At 40.3% G+C, this 26,751-nt stretch overlaps 2 protein-coding genes and 1 pseudogene across 8 annotated transcripts in view; 2 read left to right on the top strand and 1 right to left on the bottom strand.

Annotated features, from left to right (window-relative positions):
- Positions 1 to 26,751, bottom strand: part of LOC101417375 (zinc finger protein 33B-like) — a 79,658-nt gene that overhangs the window by 32,884 nt on the left and 20,023 nt on the right. The gene's annotated exons all lie outside the window — the stretch shown is intronic.
- LOC139439178 (transmembrane protein 144-like) lies at positions 842 to 4,617 on the top strand (annotated as a pseudogene).
- LOC101416932 (biogenesis of lysosome-related organelles complex 1 subunit 4-like) lies at positions 21,009 to 24,090 on the top strand. Its single transcript, XM_058299207.1, has one exon. It carries the CDS (start codon positions 22,841 to 22,843, stop codon positions 23,498 to 23,500), a length of 660 nt encoding a protein of 219 aa, XP_058155190.1. The 5' UTR covers positions 21,009 to 22,840; the 3' UTR covers positions 23,501 to 24,090.

Genomic DNA, 26,751 nt, shown 5'->3' on the forward strand with positions numbered 1-26,751 from the left:
AAATAAGGCGGTGGGGGGAGTGTAACTGCTGACTAAAGTAGATTTATTGTTATTGTGGTTTATCATCTTATTTTAATTGAGTAATTGTAACAATTTATATAAAAATAAATTTTTAAATTTAAAACAGTAGTATCTACTAAGAGAAAGAAACTAGACAAAAGGTACTACATATTGTTTGACTCCATCTATACAAAACAGAAATAGAAATAAATTAGAAAGACAGAAACAGAATAGCAGATGTGTACAGCAGGAGAAGCATAGAAAGATTGAGAGGTAATTTTTAAGGGGTAGAGCTTTTTTCATTTTTTGGTTTTTCATTATTATTATTATTATTGGAACGATGAAAATGCTCTAATAATGATTGAAGCGATAAATGCACAACTATATGATTACACCAAATACCAATAATTGTACACTTTGGATGAACTGTATGCTTTATTAGTATGTATCAATAAAACTGATCTGTTTGGAAAAAAAATAAGAAATGACACTGAGACTGTCGAGAGAACTTGCCAAGTTAAGTTAAGTAACTCCAGTCAAGTTCCAATGAAGGAGTTAGAGAGAGCTGTTCTGCCTCAAAAGTCTTCCTAAACACTTGAACGCCCAGATTATTTGATAAAATATATTGTTGTTGTCTCCTATGAGCAATGCCAGAATTACAGGGATGACTTCAATGCCAAGTATTATGAGTACAGGGCCTTGCATACCAGGATGGAGACTGTCGCTAGAAGATTTATCAGACTTGGTGCAAAATGAAAGTACCTTTCTCTGGGCTCAAAAAAGTATCAGAATGTTCATGAAGTTTTACAAGAGTATCAGAAGATCAAGCAGTCTAGTCCCAATGGTAATTCCGGGTAAGGAAGAAAAATATAGATGAATTTTCATAATAAGCTGGCTCACATTAAAAGACTAATAGGCGAATTTGACCAACAGCAAGCAGAGTCACAGCACTAGAACTCTGCTGGGGCCAGAAGATGAGAATAAAGTTAAGTTTATTTAACTAAACTTCCAAATGAGTTGCATGAAGATTCCAAAAGGATGAAATTTTGCCTGTTGAAAGTTTCAGTATTAGTAAACTTGAGTTCCCTTTTTTTTTTTTCCACTTTACTTTGCTTCCTTGTATTTTTGAAGCTTTTCCTGGTTCTGTTTTTCCCCTAAAGACATGTGTTCATGTCAATAAGAAATTTTTTATTTTTTTAGGCAGATAGTGGAGATACAGTATCTATATGTCAAGTCATTTTTTTTTCATCAAAAACTTATGTTTGTCACTAGGAATTTTTTTTTAAGATATTGGGAACCCAATTCTCACACTTCAACATTGTATGCATAAAAAATAATAATAATAATAATACCCAAAGTCAAATGCTTCAGGATAAACATAAATCTATTTTCTGACCTTTCTTAATGTGAGCTCTTTGCCATAAATTGTAGAATGATTAGAAATTCGCACAAAATACAAAAAATAAAGTATATATGTATGTACATAGATATACATACACATATGTATATACAGGCTGACTTGATCTAGAACAGTAAATCTGACTGCAAGTTAATTCCTCATTGCAATGGTTGCCTTAAGGTGTTTACTAGTTGAGTACATAGTGTGGTTAAACATAAGCTACACCGCTTCCCACTTGATTAGAGCAACAGGAAGCACACCTACCAGCGTCTGAAGCGTGTGCTTGAACTGTGTGTGTACAGGTTATGTGGATGTGAGCAAGCATCAGAAAAAAAGCTGCAACCCCTAGAAGACCAAATGCTGAGGTTAAATAACTGACAGATGCTACTACAGGGTTTTTTTTCTGTCAAATTGTTACTTTATTGCAGGAGACAACACATTTCCATTTCAACAGTTTGTCAGCTTTATTCATGTTAGGTAAAATCATTATGTTATTAAAATGAAAGAGGCCTACAGTTTGGGAGCAAAAGTAAGTACCTACTTACATACTGCTATAATGTTCTGGTTTTTTTTTTTAAGAAGGCACCAGGAAACGAGCCCTGGACCTCCCATGTGGGAAGCAGGCTCAACTGCTTGAGCCACATCCACTTCTATAAAGTATTTTTTGAAGACACATATGCAAAGAGGTTATTACCTACATGTAATATATATCTGAGGTTTTTTTTGGTTTGTTTGTTTGTTTTATCCTGGGCACCAGGATTATTAAAAAGCAGATATAGTTAAACATATCATACTGCAATTCATCAAAACAGCACACATTTTCATTTCATGGAGCTACATGTGACTTAAATTATCACTTGTTTTATCATGTGGGAACATAAATTATGTGGTTAAAAATATAAGGATTTTGAAGTAATGTTAATTCAAGTTGTATTGTCATTTAGTATTGTCTTTCCAAAGTGCTGCCAGTTGAAAAGGCAAGCATTATGTTTATACATCTGTTTTGAAATGTTTGTCAAATTTGGGGCAGTATCTTTAATAAAGATGTTTGTCTCCAGCATCCAAAAATAATAACTTTTTAAAAAGTGACAGAGGAGCAGGCGTAGCTCAGTAGATGAGTGCCTGCTTCCCATATACAAGGTCATGGGTTCAATTCCTAGTACTTCCTTAAATAAATAAACTAGTTTCTTTATTTCAAGTAGCAACTTCCTTAATAATAATTTTTTAGAATTTATTTTTGCATCTTGGGATGTACATGTTCCTAGAAGGAAAGCTAGAGTACAAAACAAGGGACTGAAAACACAGTGAACTCAGGTGTGTGGTTAGTAATACAAATACAAGGAAGTTTGGTCAGAGAAAGCCTGGTGAGGCTGCCCCAGGGAGCAAAGAGCTCCCCACCAGGGCTCTGGAGGCGGAGCTCAGGGGTGCCGGGCAAGAGCAAGCCTCACCACTGCCCACCTGCAGCCCGACGCTCTTGAAAGGACAGCGAGACTACAGTGAACCAGCTCCCTGGGGGCACTACAGGACCCCTGAGCAATAAGCCACAGCTCCAACCACTGGTTTCATTGCTTCTTCTGTAGCTGTCATTTTGTTTGGCTCAAACTTTCTAACACTTTAAAAATGTGATAATGGCAATGGAATGTTTCTTCAGTGGGTTCTTTGTGCTGCGATATGGTTGGTTGCCTTTGATGGTCAATTTCTGATATTACCTAGCCCTAAATTTTGGCCTTTTGCAAAGCTTGGCAGCTGCATTTGGGCAACAGAGAACAGAGCTGTTGTCCCAATTATCAAAACCACTGGTTTAGGAAGCAGATGTGGCTCAATTAGTTGAGCACCCGCTTCCCACACAAGAGGTCCCGGGTTTGGTTTCCGGTGCCTCCTAAAAACAAACAATAAGCAAAATAAACGAAAAAACCAACTCAGGGTTACCAACATGACTCAGCGGTTGAGCTAAGCACCAGCTTCCCACATACGAAGTTCTGGATTCAGTCCCCGGCCCTGGTACCTCAAAAAAAAAAATTAGTCTAAGCCTTGGCATCTTAATCTGAGGATCATGTAATGGATTAACTGGCTGGGCAAGCTCAAGGCTTGCCTGGTTTGGAATGGCTGCACAGTATCAAAACCCCTGCTAATTACATTGGAGCTGGGCTATGGGTAGTAAATGCTTTCATATTTTTGTTTGTCAAAAGTGAAATACCAAGTAACAGACATACCAGAGATACCACACATTAATCACAGAACATGCAATCAACCAAACTCAAGATAACTGGTGTGAATAGTACTGGGTGGATAAACTTTCTACAGTTGGAAATGGATGTGGCTCAATTGATAGAGCGTCTGCTTACCATGTAAGAGGCCCAAGGTTCAGTACCCAGGGCCTCTTGGCCCTGTGGTGAGCTGGCCCAAGCACAGTGCTGCCACACACAACGAGTACCGTGCCACGCAGGGGTGTCCCCCGTGTAGTGGAGCCCCACTAACAAGGGCTGTGCCCCACAAGGAGAGCCACCCTGCACGAAAGAAGTACAGCCTGCTCAGGAGTGGCACCGCACATATGGAGAGCTGACGCAGCTAGATGAAGCAACAAAAAGAGACACAGATTTCCAGTGCTGCCTGACAAGAATGCAAGCGGACACAGAATAATACACAGCGAGTGGACACAGAGCAGACAACAGGGAAGGAAGTGGGAAGAAATAAATAAAAATAAATCTTCAAAAAAAACCTTCTACAGTGCTACACCACACAGTGGGCTGTAGTCTCACAGTGATAGCTGGAATACTCTGGATCCACATTTGCCAGTCATTTATATCGAGGACCACAGTAGACAAAATGGTGGTAAATACGTAGGGGCAAGTCAATACGATTTTGACTATGTCTTCGTACGCTTCAGTGGCATCTTTCTCACAAGTACAGTCTACTTTTTGGCCTACTACATAGCCATGAAAAACAGTCCTAAACTATATTCTGAAGCAATCTTAGGAGGATTCCTTTGAGGAATCCTCTGGGCAATAGCTACCTGCTGTTAGCTAATAGCTAACTAATCACTCTCTAAGTATGTGGTCAGTTTTCCAATAATCATTGCTGATCCAGGATTCATAACTACAGTGTGGGATATCTTCATGCTTAAGGAAATACAGAGTCTAAAATACTACCTGTTAATGATATTTATACTTCGTATCATCTTGACTGGAGGATTAGGGCCTGCTCTTTCTAAGATCTAACAATCAAAAGACCAGCAGATGGCAGCAGTGGTTAAGAGACCATCTCTGCCACTAGAGCAACGATGCTCTTTAAAGAGTTCACTTTCAAATTACAAATGGATCTCAATCATTCTTTTTTTACAATACATATTTATGTATTCCCCTTCCTGTCCCCCTCCCACCCACCCTGCTTTTGCTGTCTGTATCCATTCACTGTGTGGTAGTCTGTATTTTTTTCTTTAAGATGTATTTTTATCTCTCCCCTTCCAGCTCCTCACCCACCCACCCAGTTGTCTGCACTCATGTCCATTTGCGGTGCGTTCTTCTGTATCCGCTTGCATTCTCGGCGGCACTGGGAATCTGTGTCTCATTTTGTTGCGTCATCTTGCTGTGTCAGCTCTTTGTGTGTGCAGCACCACACTCCTGGGCAGGCTGCGCTTTTTTTTCATGCGGGACAGGCTCTCCTTGCAAGGCATACTCCCTGTGTGTGGGGCTCCCCTATGTGGGGGACACTCCCACATGAGATGGCACTCCTTGCATGGCAGCACTGCGCTTGGGTCAGCTCACCACACAGGCCAGGAGGCCCTGGGTTCGAACCCTGGACCTCCTATATGGTAGGTGGACACTCTTATCAGTTGAGCCACATCTGCTTCTATTTCTTTTTTTGGTCTTCTCATTTTTTTTTCTCTTATAGGATTCACCAGGATTCAATTCTGGGACCTCTGATGTGAGAGGTTCCCTGTTAGCTGCGCCACCTCATTTCCTGGTTTCTGGCTCACCGCACTGGCACTAACTCACCGTGTGGGCACTCAGCTTGCCACGCAGGAACTGGCTTGCCACGTGGGCACTGGCTTACTATGTGGGTGCTGGCTTGCCACAGAGGCACACTATCTCTTCTTCTTTTTCACCAGGAGGCCCCAGGGATCTAACCATATGGTAGGCGGAAGCCCTATCACTTGAACCACATCCGCTTGCCTCAACCATTCTTCAAGTGTGTAAATGATTGTTCCTCACAAATGTGAGAAACATGGAAAACTGAGTTGAAGTCAAGTATAAAAGGGAAAATTCTTCTGATGAACTGTATATGAAGGACTTAACCAAGTGATTAAAATGTCTATATTTTCACAACATTATTTGAGAGGGCTCCTTTTACCACAATATGTAAACATTATTGCATAATCCGGAAAACCATATGGAGTCCATTTACAAAGAACTTACAGTCCAAATTTCCAACTTACTAGCCTCATTAATTGAGAGAGGCGGAAATAATTTAGCAGAGAAAAACTTATTTATAATAGAATCAATTCCAAATTATCTGGATCCTAGATAAAGAAAATGTCAAGGGTGGTAACTGAATGTTCAAAAGTCCATTTCATTATTTTTAGTGAGAACTTACATTCACTTCAAATTAGTATTGCCCAATTCTACCTCTCCAACCCACCTTAGCTCTAAATGATTTTTATTATCCCTAGATAAAATCCATCCTCAAAGAATAAAAAATTTTCACCATTTGAACCTGTTATATATGTGTGTATATATACGTGCATACGTATACACACACATATACAGAAGTATACCATTCAAAATTTGGGGGAACATTATAGAGATCCTGAAGTGAGATTCTAGCTTATCAGAATGAGAATTTTAAATGGACCAACACATCTTTGGATGTATCATTTATTATTTTTTTCTGAAATTCCTAGAATCTCTGTTGTTAACTGGTAGTTTTCCTGTTTTTCTCTTGTATTGATTTGTCATTTCCACTAGGCAAAGGAAAATGACAGAAAGCTGGCTTTATTTATTTACGAAAACTAAACTGGAAATGCTAGTACAGTGATTATCACAATGCTTTCCATACTCATAAGAAATCCCAATTCTACAAGCTCTCACCTGTTAGTACAGTACGTTGCTGTGCAGGAGAGACAGAAGAGCATTCTGCTTAAATGAATGGACTCTGGTTTAAATCTTTTTTTTTTTTTTTTCCCAAGAAAAGAAAGAGTTTATATAGCCTGGTTAGCCAGCAAGGAGACTCTAGGCAAGCCTCAGATCAGTCTCCTGGTTTGAATCTTATCTCTGCCTCTTCTTAGTTTTGACTTTGAACAAGATTTTGAGCCTCCCTGTATCAGATTCTTTATCTCTAAATTAGAATAATGATAGTACCTATCTCGCATGAGAGGTTCAAATTAGTTAAAATCTGTAAAATAAGTTCAAGAGTATCTGGGAATAACAAGTTAATTTGAACCCTTCAGCAGATTGTTCGCAACTGATTCTGATCAGAAATATCTACCAGCAAAATGAGAAACAGCTCCAACGGTAGTATAATGAAAGTGAAATTTTATGTTATACATGTATATATGCCACTATAATAAAAATAAATGATTGAATAGTCAAATTAATAAAAGCAAAAAAATCAACCATTAAAAAAAAAAGAGTATCTGGCACTTGGCAAACACTATATAACTGTTTGCTCTTGATATGTGTTGCTTGAGAAGGTAAACATGTATCTATGGATTGGAGAATACCTTTTAAGAACGTGTCTCACCCCTCATCCTAACAATTATACTTCTTCCTCTAGCTATGAATTCAACATAACGATGATACTGGTATCCCTATTTTAATACTGATTTGCTTATATAAATAAAATATTTGTAACATTTTATTTTATTTTTTTTATTTATTTATTTTTTTAGATTTATTTATTTTTATTTATTTAATTCCCCTCCCCTCCCCCGGTTGTCTGTTTTCTGTGTCTTTTTTTTGCTGCGTCTTGTTTCTTGTTTCTTTGTCCGCTTCTGGAATTGTCGTCAGCGGCACTGGAAGTGTGGGCGGCACCATTCCTCGGCAGGCTGCTCCCTCCTTCGCGCTGGGCGGCTCTCCTTATGGGTGCACTCCTTGCGGGTGGGGCTGCCCTAAGCGGGGGACACCCTGCATGGCTCGGCACTCCTTGCGCGCATCAGCACTGCGCATGGGCCAGCTCCACACGGGTCAAGGAGGCCCGGGGCTTGAACCGCGGGCCTCCCATGTGGTAGACGGACGCCCTAACCACTGGGCCAAAGTCCGTTTCCCTGTAACATTTTATAAAGAAAATTCATTTTAACTTCAAATTGAGGAAGCGGACTTGGCCCAGTGGTTAGGGCGTCCGTCTAACACATGGGAGGTCCGCGGTTCAAACCCCGGGCCTCCTGGACCCGTGTGGAGCTGGCCCATGCGCGGTGCTGATACGTGCAAGGAGTGCCGTGCCACGCAGGGGTGTCCCCCACGTAGGGGAGCCCCACGCGCAAGGAGTGCGCCCCGTAAGGAGAGCCACCCAGCGCGAAAGAAAGTGCAGCCTGCCCAGGAATGGTGCCACACACACGGAGAGCTGACACACAAGATGATGCAACAAAAAGAAACATAGATTCCTGTGCTGCTGACAACAACAGAAGCGGACAAAGAAAGAACATGCAGCAAATAGACACAGTGAGCAGACAACAAGGGGGTTGAAGGGGGAAGGGGAGAGAAATAAATAAGAAATAAATCTTTTAAAAAAATAATTTCAAATTGATATGTCATTAATTATGCTGATAAATGGAATAAACTGACATGATTTTTTTAAAGTTTGGGGAAGCAAATGTGGCTCAAGTAATTGAGCTCCCACCTACCACATGGGAGGTCCCAGGTTTGGTTCCTGGTGCCCCCTGGAGAAGGCGAGCAAGACAGCAAGCTGGCCCAATGGGAAGGCATGGTGAGCTGACACAACAAAATGATGCAACAAGGAGATACAAAGAGGAAAGACAATGAGAGATACAACAAAGCAAGGAGCTGAGATGGCTCAAGTGATTGAATGCCTCTCTCCAACATGGGAGGTCTCAGGTTCAGTTCCCAGTGCTTCCTAAAGAGAAGACAAGAAGACATAGAACACACAGCAAATGGACACAGAGAGCAGAGAGTGAACACAAACAAGGGGGGGACAAATAAACAAATAAAATAAATCTTTAAAAAAAAAAAAAGGTTGTTCAGGAGCTATAAAACAAATATATTCCATAAGTACAAGTATACCTGAATGGGGTATAAATGTATTCTTGTTGTCATAGGTATGTTTTCTGGATAGGTAGAAGCTTATACAGTAGCTATCAAAATATTAAACTTTCATCCTGGGGAAGTCCTGCTTATTTCTCAAATGAGATGGTAAAAAAAACAAAAAACAAACTCTGGACTACATAAGCCTTGCCTAATAAAAGAAAACAGTCCACTATGCAAAGCCCTCAATCTTAATGCTTGCACTTATGAAACTTACTCCTGTAATAATGAAACTAAGCCTAATTATAATCAACGCCTAAGAGTTACCTCCTGAAAACTTCCTCGTGGAGGTAAGCTCTGCAAATAAACTGACCACCTGCTCCCAAAGTGGGACATGACTTCTGGGCATGAGCCTCCCTGGCATCGAGGGATTATTAACAAGTGTTAATCAGCAGTACATCTGGAAAAAGACCTTTACCAAAAGGGGAAAATATTAAATAAAAGAGAGTTTTTAAACAAAGCCTCAATCAAAAGTGCTCCTCAGATTTTATACACCTGTATGATTGTTTTGTAGGTTCACAACTTCATAACAAAAATACGTTTAAAAAAAAAAAAGTGCTCCTGAGGGCTCTAGGGACATCGACACCATAGGCAAGCCACAAAGACTCATATAATCAACCCTCAGTGGACCCTATTTGGGAAAATATGAAAACCTATTTCCCAAATATAACAGTTACACTCATTTAAAATTCCCCTAATCATGATTCTTCTACTCCTTTTATACGAACCTGTAATTTTCAATGCACTTGTCAAATATGTTTCTCAGAGATATATTTCCTCTTCCCCATGATATCTAAGATCCTCTCAGCCTGAAGCAGTCAGAGCAGGCATCATCCCAAATCCCTCAAGACTAAGAGAAGAACAAAAATAAGGGGGGAGGGAGCAGATGTCGTTCAAGCAGTTGAGCCCCTGCTTCCCACATGGAAGAGCTGGGGTTCAGTTTCCAGTGCCTCCTTAAAAAAGAAAAAAAAAAAAAAGAAAAAACTCAGGGGAGATTGATGTGGCTCAGTGGTTGAATGCCAGCTTCCCACATTTGAGGTCCCAGGTTCAATCCCCAGCCCCTACACCTCAAATAAAATTAAAAATTAAAGAACTATATTATACGAACACGGAACCCTAGGTTCAACCATGGACTTTAATTAACAGTACAATTATTAAAATGTCCTATGATCAGTTGTAATGAATTTTCCACACCAATGCAAGGTGGTGGTGGTGGGATGGTGTATGGGAAACCTGTCTTTTATGCATGATTGTTCTGTAAACCCACAACTTCTCTAGTAAAGAAAAAATTTAAAAATTGAAAAATTAAATTTTTTTTAAAAGTGGCAGATCAGGTTTGACCAATCTATAGACTAGGCAAACAAGGTAAAATATGATCATATCGAAACTGACCTCATAAAATGTGCCCTAAAGTACAAAAGGAACTGCCTCGTGAATAACTGAAGCATTTCTAATGAGTTAGCAGGTGATGCTCACGCTGCGGCTGATCCAGAAACCATGCTTTTAGACTACCTTCACCTTAAGATTTACAGCCTTAGGGTATACAGCCCCACTTTTGAAATCATAGGTACAAATGTTAGCACCAGTAAAGACATGAAATAAACACTGGACTTAGATGCCCACATTTGCATTTCAGGAGCAATGATGTATAATTGTGGTAACCAATACAGTAGCACCTAGCTACATGTGCTATTGAACAACTGAAATGTAGTTAGGCTAAACTGAGAGTGCCATACATTTAAAATACACAGCAGATTTCAGAATCTTAGTTCAAAAAAAGGAAATATGTCACTGAGAGTGTCTTTTCAAATATCGATTAAGTGTTGAAATGGTATTATTTTCTGTATCCTGATTTAAATTAAATGTTATTAAAACTAATTTCACTTGCTTCTTTTTCACTCTTTTTTTTCACGTGTGGGCTCATGTTATATTTCTATTGGTCAGCGCTGAGCCAGAAGGACAGTGGAGATTGGCTTAAGGGAAAAGAGAGGGCAAAGGACAGTAAGAAAGCTAATTCAAGCAATAATAATGGAGGGGCAGAGGAAAGATGATACACAGAGATGATACAATCAGTCCCCCAAAATCAGGTCCCTGACTCATGCTATAAAGGGAAGATGGGGAAATGACCACCAAGGGTATCTTTATGGGCATCAGGTAAAACCCAGTGCCATTTGCAAAAACCAGAATGTGGAGAGAAAGAGGTTGGGCTTGGAGTGTCTCTGGGAAAAGCAGGGGAGGCTCTCCAAGAGGCAGCTGGAGGGATGCTTCTGGGGCTCAGAACAGAAGCCCAGGATGAAGTTAAGGCCTGGGGAGTCACCGGCGTCTCACTGGTAGCTGAAGCCAGCAGTGAGTCAGACGGCTCCCAAGGGAAGAGCCTGTGGGGGCAGAAGAGCAGGTACCAGATCTGAAAGAGCCCTCCTCAGGAGCCTGGGAGAAGCCTAGCCCGCGAAGAATGAGAAAAAAATTCTCTGAAAGGGAAAACCCAGGAGAGAAGAGTTTAATAGGAACCCAAACAACCACTAGTTCTTCACTTACAGAAAATGAATAGAAAATGAAGCAGCAGATATTTTAGGGAAATTAGAAATAGAACAATAAGAACTAAGATAATCAAAACAACTGAACATGGAAATAACAAAATCACAGCAAGAAATGGAAGAAAATCAGGTTTTTTTTTAAATTGATTTTGTAAAAATATTACATTAAAAAAGAAAAAAATTATATGAGGTCCCACTCAACCCCCCCCCCCCCCCGCACCCCCCCCAGGAACACTCACTCCCTTCATCATGACACATCCATTGCATTTGGTAAGTACATCTCTGGGCATCTCTGCACCTCATGGTCAATGGTCCACATCATGGCCCATACTCTCCCACATTCCATCCAGTGGGCCCTGGGAGGATTTACAATGTCCGATGATTGCCCCTGAAGCACCATCCAGGGGAACTCAAGTCCCAAAGGCACCTCCACATCTCATCTCTTCCTGCCATTCCCCATATCCATCAGCCACCATGTCCACTTTTCCCATTCCAATGCCACCTTTTCTCTGTGGGCCTTGGATTGGTTGTGTCTGTTGCACCTCTATGTCAGGAGGAGGCTCAGATTCCACATGGATACTGGATGCAATCCTCCTGCTTTCAGTTGTAGGCACTCTAGGCTCCATGGTGTGGTGGTTGTCCTTCTTCAACTCCATCTTGGCTGAGTGAGGTGAGTCCAATAAATCAGATTGTAGGAGCTGGAGTCTGTTGACGCTCAGGGCCTGGCTATCCTATTGTCAGTCCAGAGATTCAAATTCCCTAAATATATCTTAAACCTCAACACCAACTACAATTCCAGTAAAGTAGGATGAAAGTCTTATGAAAAGAGATCCCATCTGAGTCCAGTTCCATCACGCAGAAACACCAGCTCCAAAGAAGGGCCATCTGACATGGCAGTGAACCCCGTCTGCCATGACCATAGAACCCGTGGGTCTCTTTAGCCCTCAAAGGAACCAACACCTGGGGATTGCATCCACTCCATCTGTCTCCCAGACTCTGTTCAGCTGTGCACAGGGGCAATCCTTCTGACAGCCTCCAGACTCTTTTTTAGAGACTCGTAGCCATATAAACTCATTTCTGCTTTCCATTTCCCCCTTACATTAGGTCAAACAGCATTTTAAAGTCATGTTATTATATGCAGACAGGGATATTCTGCTGATCCACATTGAACCTTTAATTCAAGGTCATTTTCTAGTTCCATCTTCAGCTGGTATTTGGTAGTGATCCCTCGGTGCCAGGGAGGCTCATCCCCTGGTGTCGTGTCTCACGCTGGGAGGAATGCACTGCATCTACATGCTGAGTTAGGCTTCGAGACTGGCCACATTTGAGTAACATGAAGGCTGTCAGAGGGAATTCCCAGGCACAGTGCTGCTCTAGGCCTTGTTATTATTTTGGGTTTATCAGCTCACAAGCATAGTCATTAGTATCAGGGGCTCACTGTTGAACCCTCACTCCCTCCCGGTCCCCACCACTGTACCTGGGAGACTGTCGCTGCTCCCCTAGGGACCACGACAGAGCACCTCCGGCCAGGAACTCAGTACCCCCCCCAGCTGTAGTTTTTAATTGTTGCCACTATGAGTATATCCAAACATTACCATGCACCCTGGACATATGCCCTGTACAGCTCCCTGTCAGCCATATATCACCTGTCGATAGTATCCTATACCAGTATTCCTCCGCTGCCATTGTTGAATCACTCTGTGATCCAAAACTTCCTGAAAATTGAAGCCCAATATAATGTCAGGTTCCCTTACTAGTAAGATGCTATATAGCGATGTGTTTAAAGGTTAGATATAGAATACGTGTTGACTTGGAAAAATTCTACATCCTATCCTTTTCTTTTTTTTTTTTTCCCCTAATTATTGAACTTCTCTTCACAAGGGCCCTAGTCCACAGTAATTCATATATACAATATACAGTACTCCCCCACATCTACCATTAAACCTTTTCCCTTCCACAGCGATATTCTTATAACTTATTCATATCATATTTACTTAAAGTGATGTACAGACTCTGAGACAATAGCTTTCAAACAAGGTGACATCCATGCTTACATTGTGTTCCATACTTTAGGATATACAGTTTTCTAAATTTTTAGTTATCCTGTGTTTTACATTGTGGTTTACTTTATTAGTCTGTCGTCCCCTATATGTTTATGGTGTAATATTACATGTTTTATATCCATCCTTGTGTACTCTCGTGAAACTCCTCCCTTACCCCACATTTACTTTGGTTCCACACATTTAACATCCATTTTCCCATCCTCTTGGTGCGCACAGCGACAGCCAACCTCCATTTCCTGAGGAGCCCCGTCCAGAGATACTTGCAACAGTGTTCAGGGCCTAACTTGCTCAACTACCCCAATGCCCTGGGAGCCACCATTTCTCTCGAGAGATACAGTTCCCTCTATCTGATGGCATTAGTTCTCCTCAGGATGTGGGTCCACCCCAACTCTCATTACTTGGGTCACTACCCAATGGTACCACCCACTCTGGCAAAATGAGCATTCAGACATTCCCCAGGAGCCCGTCTCACATCCGACCATCCCCTCCGAGCATCCTAAACAGGCAACCCTCTTAATTATATTTTGATACGATTTTCTCAGCATTTTACTCTCGACCAACACCTGACACTCTCCTATGTTCGTATGCTACCCCTCCCTGCCCCCACTTTTGGGCAATATTACCCATCCGCCCAGCCCCAGCCCCCCTCAAACCCACAAAGCCCCACCCAAAGGCAACCCCTAGCCCCCATTTTATCTCTTCTTTGTGTTCATACTTAACGCCAGCTCATCATAAATTCCACCCCTGCAGACATCAGCTCACATCCTTCCTCCACCCCCCGATTTCCTGTAAGCCTATCGTTCAGTCTCTAGCTCTTTGAGGCAGTTTTCTTATTTCATACCATTGAGTTCATGTAGTATTTGTCCTTCAATGCCTGGGTTGCTTCACTCAACATAAGATTCTCAAGATTCATCCATGTTATCACGTGTGTTTGTAGTGTATTTGTTCTTACAGCCGAGTAGTATTCCATTGTGTGTATATACCACATTTTATTGATCCACTCATCTGTTGATGGGCATTTGGGTTGATTCCAACCTTTGGCAATAGTGAACAATGCTGCTATGAACATTGGTGTACATATATCAGTTTGTGTCCTTGTTTTCAGTTCTGCTGGGTATATACCCAGCAGTGGTATTGCTGGGTCATATGGCAAATCTATGGTTAGTTTTTTGAGAAACCGCCAAACTGTCCTCCAGAATGGTTGGATCCTTCTGCATTCCCACCAGCAGTGGACGAGTGTTCCCCTTTCTTCACATCCTCTCCAGCATTTGTATTCTTCTGTTTTTTTCATAGCTGCCAATCTTATGGGAGTAAGATGGTATCTCATTGTAGTTTTGATTTGCATTTCCCTGATAGCTAGAGATTTGGAGCATTTTTTCATGTGCTTTTTAGCCATTTGTATTTCTTCTTTGGAGAAGTGTCTGTTTAAATCTTTTTCCCATTTTTTGAATGGGTTGTTTATCTTTTTGTTTTCAAGATATAGGAGTTCTTTATATATGCAAGTTATAAGTTTCTTATCAAATATATGGTTGCCAAATATTTTCTCCCACTGTGTGGGCTCCCTTTTTACTTTCTTGACAAACTCCTTTGAGGTGCAGAAGGCTTTAATTTTGAGGAAAGCCCATTTATCTATTAGTTTTTTGCTGCTCGTGCTTTTGGTGTGATAGTCATGAATCCATTTCCTATTACAAGGTCCTGTAGATGTTTCCCTACACTGCTTTCCAAGGTTTTTATGGTCTTGGCTCTTATATTTAGGTCTTTGATCCATCTTGAGTTGATCTTTGTATAAGGTGTGAGATGGTAATCCTCTTTCATTCTTCTACATATGGCTATCCAGTTCTCCAGGCACCATTTGTTGAATAGGCCACTCTCTCCCAGTTGAGAGGGTTTGATGGCTTTATCGAATACTATATGGCTATATATGTGAGGTTCTATATCTGAGCTTTCAATTCCATTGGTCTGTGTGTCTCTCCTTATGCCAGTGCCATGCTGTTTTCACTACTGTAGCTTTGTAGTATGTTTTGAAGTCGGGTAGTGTGATTCCTCCAATTTCGTTTTTCTTTTTCAGTATGTCTTTGGCTATTCAGGGTCTCTTTCCTTTCCAAATAAATTTCATAGTTAGTTTTTCCTTAAAGAAGGCTGTGTTGATTTTTATTGGGATTGCATTCAATGTGTAGATCAGTTTGGGTAGGATAGACATCTTAATAATATTTAGTCTTCCTATCCATGAACAGGGAATATTCTTCCATTTATTTAGGTCTTCTTTGATTTCCTTGAACAGTCTTGTATAGTTCTCAGTGTATAAGTTTTTTACATCTTTAGTTAAATTTATTCCTAAGTATTTGATTTTTTATTTACTATTGTGAATGGTATTTGTTTCTTGATTTCCTCCTGATCTTGCTCATTATTGGTGTACAGAAATGCTACCGATTTTTGCGCATTGATCTTATAACCTGCGACTTTACTAAGCTCATTTATAAGTTCTAGAAGCTTTGTTATAGATCTCTCAGGGTTTTCTATGTATAGGATCATGTCATCTGCAAATAGTGAAATTTTGACTTCTTCCTTTCCGATTTGAATGCCTTTTATAGCTGGTTCTTGCCTCAGTGCTCGAGCAAGTACTTCTAAGGCAATGTTAAATAGGAGCAGAGACAATGGCCATCCTTGTCTTGTTCCTGAGTTTAGAGGGAAGGGTTTTAGGATTTCTCCATTGTAAACAATGTTGGCTTTAGGTTTTTCATATATACTCTTTATCATGTTCAAAAAATTTCCTTGTATTCCAATCTTTTGGAGTGTTTTTATCAAGAAAGGGTGCTGTATTTTGTCAAATGCTTTTTCTGCATCTATAGATATAATCATGTGATTTTTTTCCTTCAATCTGTTTATATGGTGTATTATGTTGATTGATTTTCTTATGTTGAACCATCGTTGCATACCTGGAATAAATCCCACTTGGTCGTGGTGTATAATTCGCTTAATGTGTTGTTGGATACGATTAGCAAGTATTTTGTTAAGTATTTTTGCGTCTAGGTTCATTAGAGAAATTGGTCTGTAATTTTCCTTTCTTGTGGTATCTTTGTTTGGCTTTAGTACTAGGGTAATGTTGGCATCATAGAATGAGTTCGGCAATGTTCCTTCTGTTTCGATTTTTTGGAATAGTTGCAGCAGGATTGGTGTTACTTCTTTCCGGAATGTTTTGTAGAATTCACCTGTGAAACCATCTGGCCCTGGGCTCTTCTTAGTTGGGAGATTTTTAATGACTGATTCTATCTCTCTGCTTGTGACTGGTTTGTTAAGATCATCAATTTCTTCTTTCGTCAATATGGGCTGCTTATGTGTTTCTAGGAATTTGTCCATTTCCTCTAAATTGTCATTTTTGCTGGAATATAGTTTTTCAAAGTATCCTCTTATGATAGTCTTTATTTCTGTGGGGTCAGTGGTGAAATCGCCTCTCTCATTTCTTATTTTGTGTATTTGCATCTTCTCTCTTTTTTTCTTTGTTAGTCTCGCTAAAGGTTTGTCAATTTTGTTGATCTTCTCAAAAAACCAGCTCTTGGTCTTGTTTATCTTTTCAAGTGCTTTCTTATTTTCTATTTCATTTAGTTCTGCTCTTATCTTTGTTATTTCCTTCCTTCTTCTTCCTGTTGGGTTACTTTGTTGTTGTTTTTCTAATTCCTTCAAATGTGCAGTTAGTTCTTCAATTTTTGCTCTTTCTTCTTTTTTGATATATGAATTTATGGCTACAAATTTCCCTCTCAGTACTGCTTTTGCTGCATCCCATAAATTTTGGTATGTTGTGCTATCATTATCATTTGTTTCAAGGTAGTCATTGATTTCTTTTGAGATTTCCTCTTTGACCCATTGTTTTTCTAAGAGTGTGCTGTTTAATTTCCAAATTGTGGTGTGAAACCTGGGCCTCTGTCCCTTGCAAATTTCCAGCTTCACTCCACTGTGGTCAGAGATATTGTTTTGTATAATTTCAATCTTTCTGAATTCATTAAGCTTTTCTTTGTGGCCTAGCATATGGTCTATCTTGGAGAATGATCCATGTGTGCTTGAGAAAAATGTATATCCTGCTGTGTTTGGGTGTAATGATCTACATATGTCTATTAGATCCAGCTCCTCTAATATATTGTTCAAGTGTTTTGTTTCTTTAGTGATTCTCTTTTGAGATGTTCTGTCCAAGGTAGATAGTGGTGTATTAAAATCCCCCACTATAATTGTAGATGCATCTATTGTTTCACTTAGTTTTTCCAGCATTTGCCTCACATATTTAGAGGCACCCTTGTTAGGAGCATAAATATTTATGATTGTTCGATCTTCTTGACAGATTGTCCCTTTCACTAAAATGTAGTATCCTTCTTTGTCTCTCACAATTGTTTCACCTTTAAAGTCTATTTTGTCTGATATTAATATAGCTACTCCTGCCTTTTTTTGGTTATTGTTTGCTTGTATGATTGTTTTCCAGCCATTCACTTTCAATCTCCATGCGTCTCTGGGTCTAAGATGTGTCTCTTGTAGACAGCATACTGATGGGTCATATTTCCTTATCCAATGTCCCAGTCTGAATCTTTTGTTAGGTGAGTTTAATCCGTTGACATTCAATGTTATTATTTTCAAGGACTTATTTGTGTTAGCTATATTTTGATTGGATTTGTGTTTGTCATATTTTGTTTGTATTTTTTTTCCCTTCTATTTTTGTCTTTTTTTGTTGCTCTTACACTCTCCTCCAACTCTGCCTGTCCTGTTTTTTCCTTTCTTCCTGCAGAACTCCCTTTAGAATTTCTTGAAGGGGAGGCTTCTTGTTGGTATACTCTTTCAGTTTCTGTTTATCTGCGAATATTTTGAACTCTCCATCATGTTTGGATGCTAGTTTAGCTGGATAGAGTATTCTTGGTTGGAAATTTTTTCCCTTTAGTACTTTGATTATATCATACCACTGCCTTCTTGCCTCCATGGTTTCAGATGAGAAGTCAGCACTTAATCTTATGGAGCTTCCCTTGTATGTGATGGTTTTCTTTTCTCTTGCTGCTTTTAGGATTTTCTCTTTGTCTTGAGCATTGGATAATTTGACAAGTATGTGTCTTGGGGTGGGCCTGTTGGGGTTTATGGCTAGTGGAGTGCGCTGTGCTTCTTGGATATGTACCTCTGTCTCTTTCAGTAGATTTGGGAAGTTTTCAGCCATTATTTCTTGCATCACTCCTTCTGACCCCTTTCCCTTCTCTTCTCCTTCTGGAATGCCTATAATACGTATGTTTGAGCGTTTTGCATTGTCATTCAGGTCCCTAAGTCCTAGCTGGATTTTTTCTATCTTTTTATCAACCCCTTCTACTATCTGTTTGATTTCTGATGTACTGTCTTCCACATCACTAATTCTCTGCTCTGCCTCTTCTAGTCTGCTGATATTTGCTGCAAGTGTATTTTTGATTTCTTGAACTGTGGTGTTCATTCCCATCATATCTGTTATCTTTTTGCGTATGTCTGCAATTTCCCCTCCGAGTGTTGTCTTCATGTTGTTAACCTCTTTCATTATTTCATCAAATTTGTCGGTGATAAATGTTCTGAAATCTTTCATTGCTTGAGCGAAGTTCTGTTCCCCTTCCTGATTTTTAGTTTGTTGATTGGATTCAGCCATGTTTTCCTGATTACTGGTTTGGTTTGTAGCTTTTTGTTGCTGTCTGGTCATCATTTTATCTTGACGGGTTTAATCAGTTCCTTAGCTTCTTTGTCTACTCTTAGAGATTAATTAGCTGTTGTTTTTGCGTAAATGTTATATCTTCTCTTTGTCACTTTGTTCTTCTTATTCTAATTTCTTGTTGCTGGTTACGTTCACTTTAAAGGAAAGTATTAGTGCCGGGGAAAGGTAATTGTGTAAGCAAGGAAAAAGTGTAAGGTAGTATTGGTGATATATGTTAACAAAGCAAGAATATGAGATCTGGGAGGATGGAGGTTAGATTCATGTGAAATTGTGTAGAGTTATAGCAGTAGGTAGAGTACCTATTATGAGGTAGCTGACTGAATTCGGGAGGAATATGGTATGAGCTAAAAAGCTATTGTTTTCGTGAGAGAGGGAAAGAGAAAAGAAAGGTAGTAGTTTCAAGAGTGGATAACAGACAGTAAACAAAACAAGGGTATTAGGAATTAAGAGTTAGATACTTTGTGGATCAAAGAAAGGGAGATGGGGGGTGGAATATAGGAGAGACAGTAGATGATGGCGGATATCAAGATGTAGGCGAAAGGGGATAGTGTAGGTAGCCTAAATCAGTTCACTTACAAATGAGGCAGTGGAGGATGAGAGAACCCAGCAAATGTGAGGTGTTCCCTGCAGCACCTATTGTATAATTGAGTTAAAATAAAATAAGTAGAAAATGAGGGACAAGAGGGAGAGCAAAATCAGAAAAAGAAAAAAGAAAAAATGAAAAAAAAAAAAAGAAGAGAAGAAAGGAAAAAAGAAAAAGGGGGGTGGGCAAAGGGTGGGGAACAGGTAGGGGTACGAAAAAAACAGATATACGCGAACCACAATTGCAACACTAACTATAACAACAACAAAAAAAAACCCTAAATAACTGAATAAAAAAAAAATACTTTGGGGGATACTGGAGAAAAGACTAGGGGATAATGCAATAATAGCAATCAGGACATTAAAAAAAAGTAAAAAATAAGATAAAATGAAAATAAAAACAAAACAAAATGAAACAGTAAAGAAAAAATGCAAACGTTGAAGGCCAGGGCATTCAAGGACCTCAGATGGACCTCAGGGCGTGATGAATTCAGGGGTGGAAAGTCTGAGATATTGAAGACTCAAGAGGTGTGAGTCTCTGGGGTATGGGCCACCAGAGTTTAGGGGATTCAGACCTGGCAACCTCTGATCTGGTCAACAGGAAGCCTAGGAGCCCCACAGTGTAACACAGCCCTCAGGGATCACCGCAGCTGGGTGCCAGCCCTTTGGGGGAAGTCAGATCCACAAACTCTATATTATGTCTGAACCCTGCAATTCACTTACTCACTAGGGTTTATTTTTGTGGATATTTCGTCAATTCAGCTTTAGGACCGCTCCCACCCTATGATCCCACAAAACGGCCACCTGGGGGCGCCTCTACACCGCAGCCAATTTAATGACGCAGCACCGGAGCCCGGCCCGTGGGTTGGGCTCCAGTTGGAAACGTCAAAAACAGATTCCACAACCGGAATTCCCAAGCTTCGCAAAATATTCCCCAATCGACTTCCAGACGTGTCCCCCTCCCTTGCCGCACCCTGTATCAACCTCCCAATTAGGTCCCTTTATTGCCAACACTCTGATTCTGTTGCAGATCAGCAGCCGGGCCTGTGGGGGCGGGGCTCCAGGCGGAAGCGTTATTACTTGTGTCCGCAATCAAAAATTCCCCCGCTTCACAACAAAACACCGTCTGTCTCCCCAAAATGATCTGCAAAGGCGCCCCGTCCCGTCAACCCCCCAACAGCCCGCCCAGGACTCACGAATTCCCCAACACCGCAGAGCCACCAAAAAGCATGGCCGCAGTGCGGGTTCCGCAGCTCCACCCACCCCCAAGGAGGGAGCAACCCGTGTGCAGGTCTCACCTCCGGGCAATAGAACCCAAATTATATCTTACAGACCAATCCTCTCCATTACCTTCCCACCAAATCGATGTCCAGACACTTCCTGCCCTGCAAAAATCCCGAAAAAGCCTGGTCCCAGAGAACCTCCGGCGGCACCCAGCTGCCTCTTCCCAGGAGAGACGGCAAGGCAAGCTCACTCAGCCACCATCTTGCCGGAAGTCAGAAAATCAGCTTTTAATTCCAATGATACTCTTACATATACTGAGAAGAAAATTACTAAAATAAAGTAAGAACGGACTTCAAAGACGAGAAGCCATCAGAGGACAAAAAGATTTTCCTCAAATTTAAAGTCTTGACTGTTGAATTGTTAAAACTAAGGTCAAAACTCTCAGCTGAAGACCTGAAATAGAATGGACATACATGAAAAGTTGTGCAAATCTCCTAGAACACAGGACAAAAGTACCTATAGGAGGTGCTGGGAGGAAGTTTTCAGCTTATCAGTAACATTGGTGAAGGTCACCACCCAGGGGCACATCCCACCAGAAGACTGAGTGAAGCTGAGCTGTAGAATGCTCCCCCGCCCCACCTTACAGCACACCAGCAGGGCTCAGTACAGTAACAGCAGGCATCAGCTCCAAGAGCTGCGAGACAGATCTCAACAGAGTCTATTGGGAAGTACGGAGGGAAGTGCAAAGTCAAGAGGGACGCTCGAGGAATCTGAAGTCTCCCACAACTATAGGTCCAGCAAACATTAAACAGAGCCCAACTCCTAGGCAGATTTAACATAAATCCTTACACTAAAGCCTATTATCTCAGTTCTTATTACCAGATACAACATGTTCAGCTTTCAACAAAAAATGACAGGACATGCCAAAAGGCAAGAAAAACTTACTCTGAAGATGCAAAGCAATCAGAACCAAACTCAGGTGTGGTACAGATGTTGGAATTATTACACAGGGACTTTAAAATAATTACGATTAATACTTTAAGAACAGATGGAGGGAAGCGATGTGACTCAAGTGATAAGGCCTCCCACTACCACATGGGAGGACCTGGGTTCAATCTCTAGGGCCTCCTGGTGAAAAAGAAGAGAAAGCGTGCCTGCGCAGTGAGCCAGTGCCCGCGTGGCGAGCCAAGTGCCAGCATGGTGAGCCAAGTGCCCACACAGTGAGCCAAGTGCTCATGAGGTGAGCCGAGTGCCCATGTGAGTGCCCGTGTAGTGAGCCAAATGCCCATGTGGTGAGCCAAGTGCTCACGCAAGACCTACATGGTGAGCTGAGTGCCCACATGGTGAGTCAAGAGCCCATGTAGTAAGCCGAGTGAGTGCCCACATGGTGAGCCGAGTGCCCATGTAAGTGCCCGTGTGGTGAGCCAGCGCCCATGCAGCAAGCCAGTGCCCACATGGCAAGCTGAGTGCCCATGTTGTGAGTCGAGTGCTCACATGAGTGCGCACATGGTAAGCCAGTGCCTGAGAGACAAGCCAGTGCCCAGGTGATAAGCTGAGAGCCCGAGCAGGGAGCCAATGCCCACACAAGTGAGTCACACAGCAAGAGGATGACACAACCAAAGAGAAACAAAAGGGAGAGTCAAGGTGAAGCATGGCAGAGAACAGGAACTGAGGTGGCACAGCTGACAGGGAACCTCTCTCCACATCAGAGGTCTCCAGGATTGAATCTCAATGAATCCTAGAGGAGAAAGATGGAAGACAAAACGAGAAATAGATACAGAATATCACAGAGCTAATGGATACAGATAGAAAAAACAGTAGGGCAAAAGAGGGGGAGGGGAGAAAAAAAGAACAGATGGATAATGTAAGCAGAAAAACTCAACCAGAAACGCTAGAAATCAAAAGCATAGTAACAGAAAAGAAGAATGCCGTTGACAGGTTCATCACACAAAGCCAAGGAAAGAACCAGTGAACTTGAAAAGGCGTCAACAGAAATGTCACCAACTAAAATGCAAAGAGAAGAAGAATGAAAAAAGAGAGCATTCAAGAACTTGGGGGCTGTGGGGCGCAGGCCGCTGTGGGTCATGGAGCATGTCGCCGCCAGTCGTGGGTCCCCGGGGGCCGGGCCTGAGGATGAGCCCGAGCCCCAGGGAGCCGCGTGGAGCAGGGACAGCGGCAACGTGTCACAGAGCCACAGCAGCGCCTCGGGGCCGTGGAAGGACGAGGGCGCGGAGGACGGCGCGCCCGGCCGCGACCTGCCCCTGCTGCGCCGCGCCGCCGCGGAATACGCCGCCTGCCTGCTGCCCGGAGCCCGCGCCGGGGGCCGGCCCGAGGTCGAGGCCTTGGAGGAGAGTCTTGAAGACCTGCTCACCAAAGTGGACGAATTCGTGGGCATGTTGGATATGATTCGTGGTGACTCCTCCCACATGGTCAGTGAAGGTGTACCCCGCATTTACGCGAAAGCCACCGAGATGAGGCAGATCTACAGAAAGATCGACAAACTTGAGGCCTTCCTGAAAATGATCGGGAGCAGCGTGGCTCGAATGGAGGAACGGGTCACAAAGGCAGAAGCTGAACTGGGGACTTTCCCTATTACGTTTAAAAAATTCTTGCAAACAATTAGCGTGCCCACCTTCTTTAACAAGGCATCGTCCACGAGGCAACAGCAGACCGGGTATGAACCACCCGTTCTTTTTCGGACCGAAGACCACTTTCCTTGTTGCAGCGAAAGACCTCAGATCTGAGTCTGCAAGACTTTAAGAGAACACCGAGATGCTTATCTTGATATCCTATTAATATATGATTTTGGCAAATGGATATTTTTTGCTTATTTTCTGCAGGCTATTTCACAATGTCTTCGTGATTTCATGTAGAATGTATGATTTTTCCGTCTTCCATTTCTAACCTGAAAGCTGCTTGGTGGGAGATTGGAGAAGCAAAATGAGTGGATTTATCTGTGAACTCTGGCAGAACTGTTCTTTTTATGGATATTACAACTCGACTAACAGTATTTTTAATATATATGTATATTTATATAATCTTAAAAACTCCTGAATCATCAGAGCCTTGTTCAGTCATAATAACTACTGCATTTTCTATAGCTTGCTTTCAGGAAAATGGTAAATTATTTAACATTATCAACTTCATTTCATGGATTGTATGCTTTAGGAAATGATACTGTTTCTGAGAAAATATGTTGGTTTATCGCAACTAATTCTGAAGTTGTATTTGAAAGTATAACCTTACAGTGGTAGTTTGTACATAGCAAACATGTCTGTCTATGGTTGCCAATGTTTGGTTTGTAATTTAAATGTTAATAAATTTTAAAGTTTTATTGGAAAAACAAAAAACAAAAAAACAAAAGCAAAAAAAAAAAAAAAGAACTTGGGGACATCAAAAGGTATAATAGATGCATGACTGAAATACCACAAAAAGAGAATGGAGCAGAAGAAATACTGGAAGTAATAATGGCTGAAAACATTGTAAAATTAATGACAGCTAAAGGGAGCTCAGAGAACATCAAAGAGAATAACTACCAAGGAAACCACATCTAGGAATATCATATTGAAGTGCAGAAAACCAAAGACAAAGGGAAAAATCTTGAAAGACTGCAGATGGGAAAAAACACATCTTACCTAGAGGGGAACTAAGATAAGAATGACAGTAGACTTCTCATCAAAAACCACACAAGCAGGAAGAGAGGAGATCATGTGAAATATGAATATGAGTAATACTGCATATATAAGACTGTTTTTCTTTGAAACTGAACAAATGAATGTTAATGTTACAATATGTTAATATCAGGCAAAAAAAAAAACACATTATGCTAAATGAAAGAAACCAGATACAAAGTACTAAATATTATATGATTTTATTTATATAAAATGTAAGTATAAATCAATTTATAAGTACGGAATCAGATTAGTGGTTATGTAGGGCTGGGGAAGGATAAAGGGATCAAGAGGTGATTGCTAAGTGGTACAGAGTTTTTCTTTTTGGAGTAATAAAATTGTTCTGAATTTTTTTGTGGTGACAAATGCACAACACTGTGATTATATTAAAACCCATTGATTATATACTCTGGATAGATTTTATGGTATGTGAATATATCTCAATAAAACTTTAAAAAAGAGAGGGGAGTGAATAATATTAAAAGTCTTGAAAGAAAAAAAAACACTTATCTAGAATTAATGATTAATGAAAAAGACACACTGAAGCTTATCTTTGTTTAATTCTGATGACAATGAATCAATGTGAAAACCTTCCAAATGAAAACAAAAGGTTATTCATAAAGAAGAGAACTATCCTAGCTTTAGATGTCGCAACTGCAATGCTAGAAGGAAAAAGATTGTTTAAGATCATGGAAAAAATAAATATCAATCTAGAAATCCTACACATAAACAGTTTTTCATATCAAAGGCCAAAAATCAGATGTGTTCAGACAGCAGGGCCTCAGGAGGAGTAGATCACCCAGGTAACTTCTGTAGAGAAAACACCTGAGGAGATGCTCTAACAAGCACGCAAACACCTCTCAAGCCAGGGGAATATGAAGGGTAGGGAAGGGAAACAAAAAAATCTTGTTATAGATAGATGGTTACAACTAAATGGATGGTATTAACATAATTTGACATTTATAATGTAATGTTAGAGAAGAGTAATTGAAAGAGAAGAGTAATTGAAACAGAAGAGAAGGGGAAACCAACTAGCAAAATGAAGGAGTATGGGTATCAAGGTAGGGGGATTGAAGCTTTGTGAAGGTCGTCTAAGGAGATCTGGAGAAGGAGTGACAACCACACCATGAAGCAGCAGAAGAGCAAGTAACTAATCCTGATATTACTAGATAAAGGCTTAGTTATAATTAAGGATCGGTTGGTAACTACGAGAACTGAAAATCAGAAAATTACCCGATTAACAGAAGAAAAATGAATAAATGAGAAATCTGAACAAGCCAGAACAGGCATATTAAAAGAGTACAATTAATGTATATAACATATATTATTATATTCTTATATAGTCAGTAAACTAAGATGGATAAATATAATCAAATATATGAATAATTGCAGAATATATGACTGGATGAATTTCTTATCTAAGAAAGACTGTCATATTGGTTTAAAAAAATCTTGCCATCTGTTGTTTATAAAACATAAATCTAAAACAAAGTGATAAAGAATGGTGAAAATTGCCCTATAAAGTCTCTGTAACATTTATGTAATAGAAATATGTTTAAAAATTTTTTAAGTAAAAAAAAAAAAGGAAACCATAGAGGCAAGAAGGCAGAGATTAAATCTAGCTGCCTCTTTTGTAAATAAAATTTCACTGGATCATTACAAAAAAATAAAAAATATGGTGAAAATGAAGGAATGGACAAAAATTTCAGGAAAATGCAAATAAAGGGAAGCAAGTGTGGATTATTATATATTATATATAGTGGAATATATATTATATATTATATAAAGTGGAATGTGCAGCCTTAATCTTTCAATGGGGCAAAGAAAGGTGGCATGTAATGATAAATGGCAAAATTAATAAAGAAAAGACAAATCTGTATGTATCCAAATAGAGGTAGGAAAAACTGCTACAATTATAAGAGAATTTGTTTAAAGCAAACAAAACCATGTTACAGTGGGAGAAAATGTATATCTATATAGAAGAAAGCTCAGCAATCAAATAGAGATCATTTAACTCTTATGTTTTAGAAAATTTTGCAAAAACTGGTCAGGTAATAATAATAATAACTAAAATTTAGTGGATACTTTTATTTAGAAGAGCGACTTTTAAATGATATTATAAATATATGTTTCCTCTTATAACACTATAAACCTATAACAGATATTATTTTCCCCATTTAACAGATATGAAAATCGAGGCAGAAAAAGGTTACCAACTTCCCAAGGTCACCCTGCTCATCTGACAAGGCTCTACTCATAATCATTATGCTGTGCTTTGCTTAGAAACTGTTACTGAATTCTAAAAGTCAGAAGTTTTACAAGCT

This window comes from Dasypus novemcinctus, chromosome 6 (genome assembly GCF_030445035.2).
Source record: "Dasypus novemcinctus isolate mDasNov1 chromosome 6, mDasNov1.1.hap2, whole genome shotgun sequence".
In the NCBI taxonomy this organism is placed as follows: Eukaryota; Metazoa; Chordata; class Mammalia; order Cingulata; family Dasypodidae; genus Dasypus; species Dasypus novemcinctus.

Excerpts from the sequence above, each read along its gene's own strand:
- LOC101416932 (XM_058299207.1), top strand. The coding sequence starts at position 22,841 with ATGGAGCATGTCGCCGCCAGTCGTGGGTCCCCGGGGGCCGGGCCTGAG.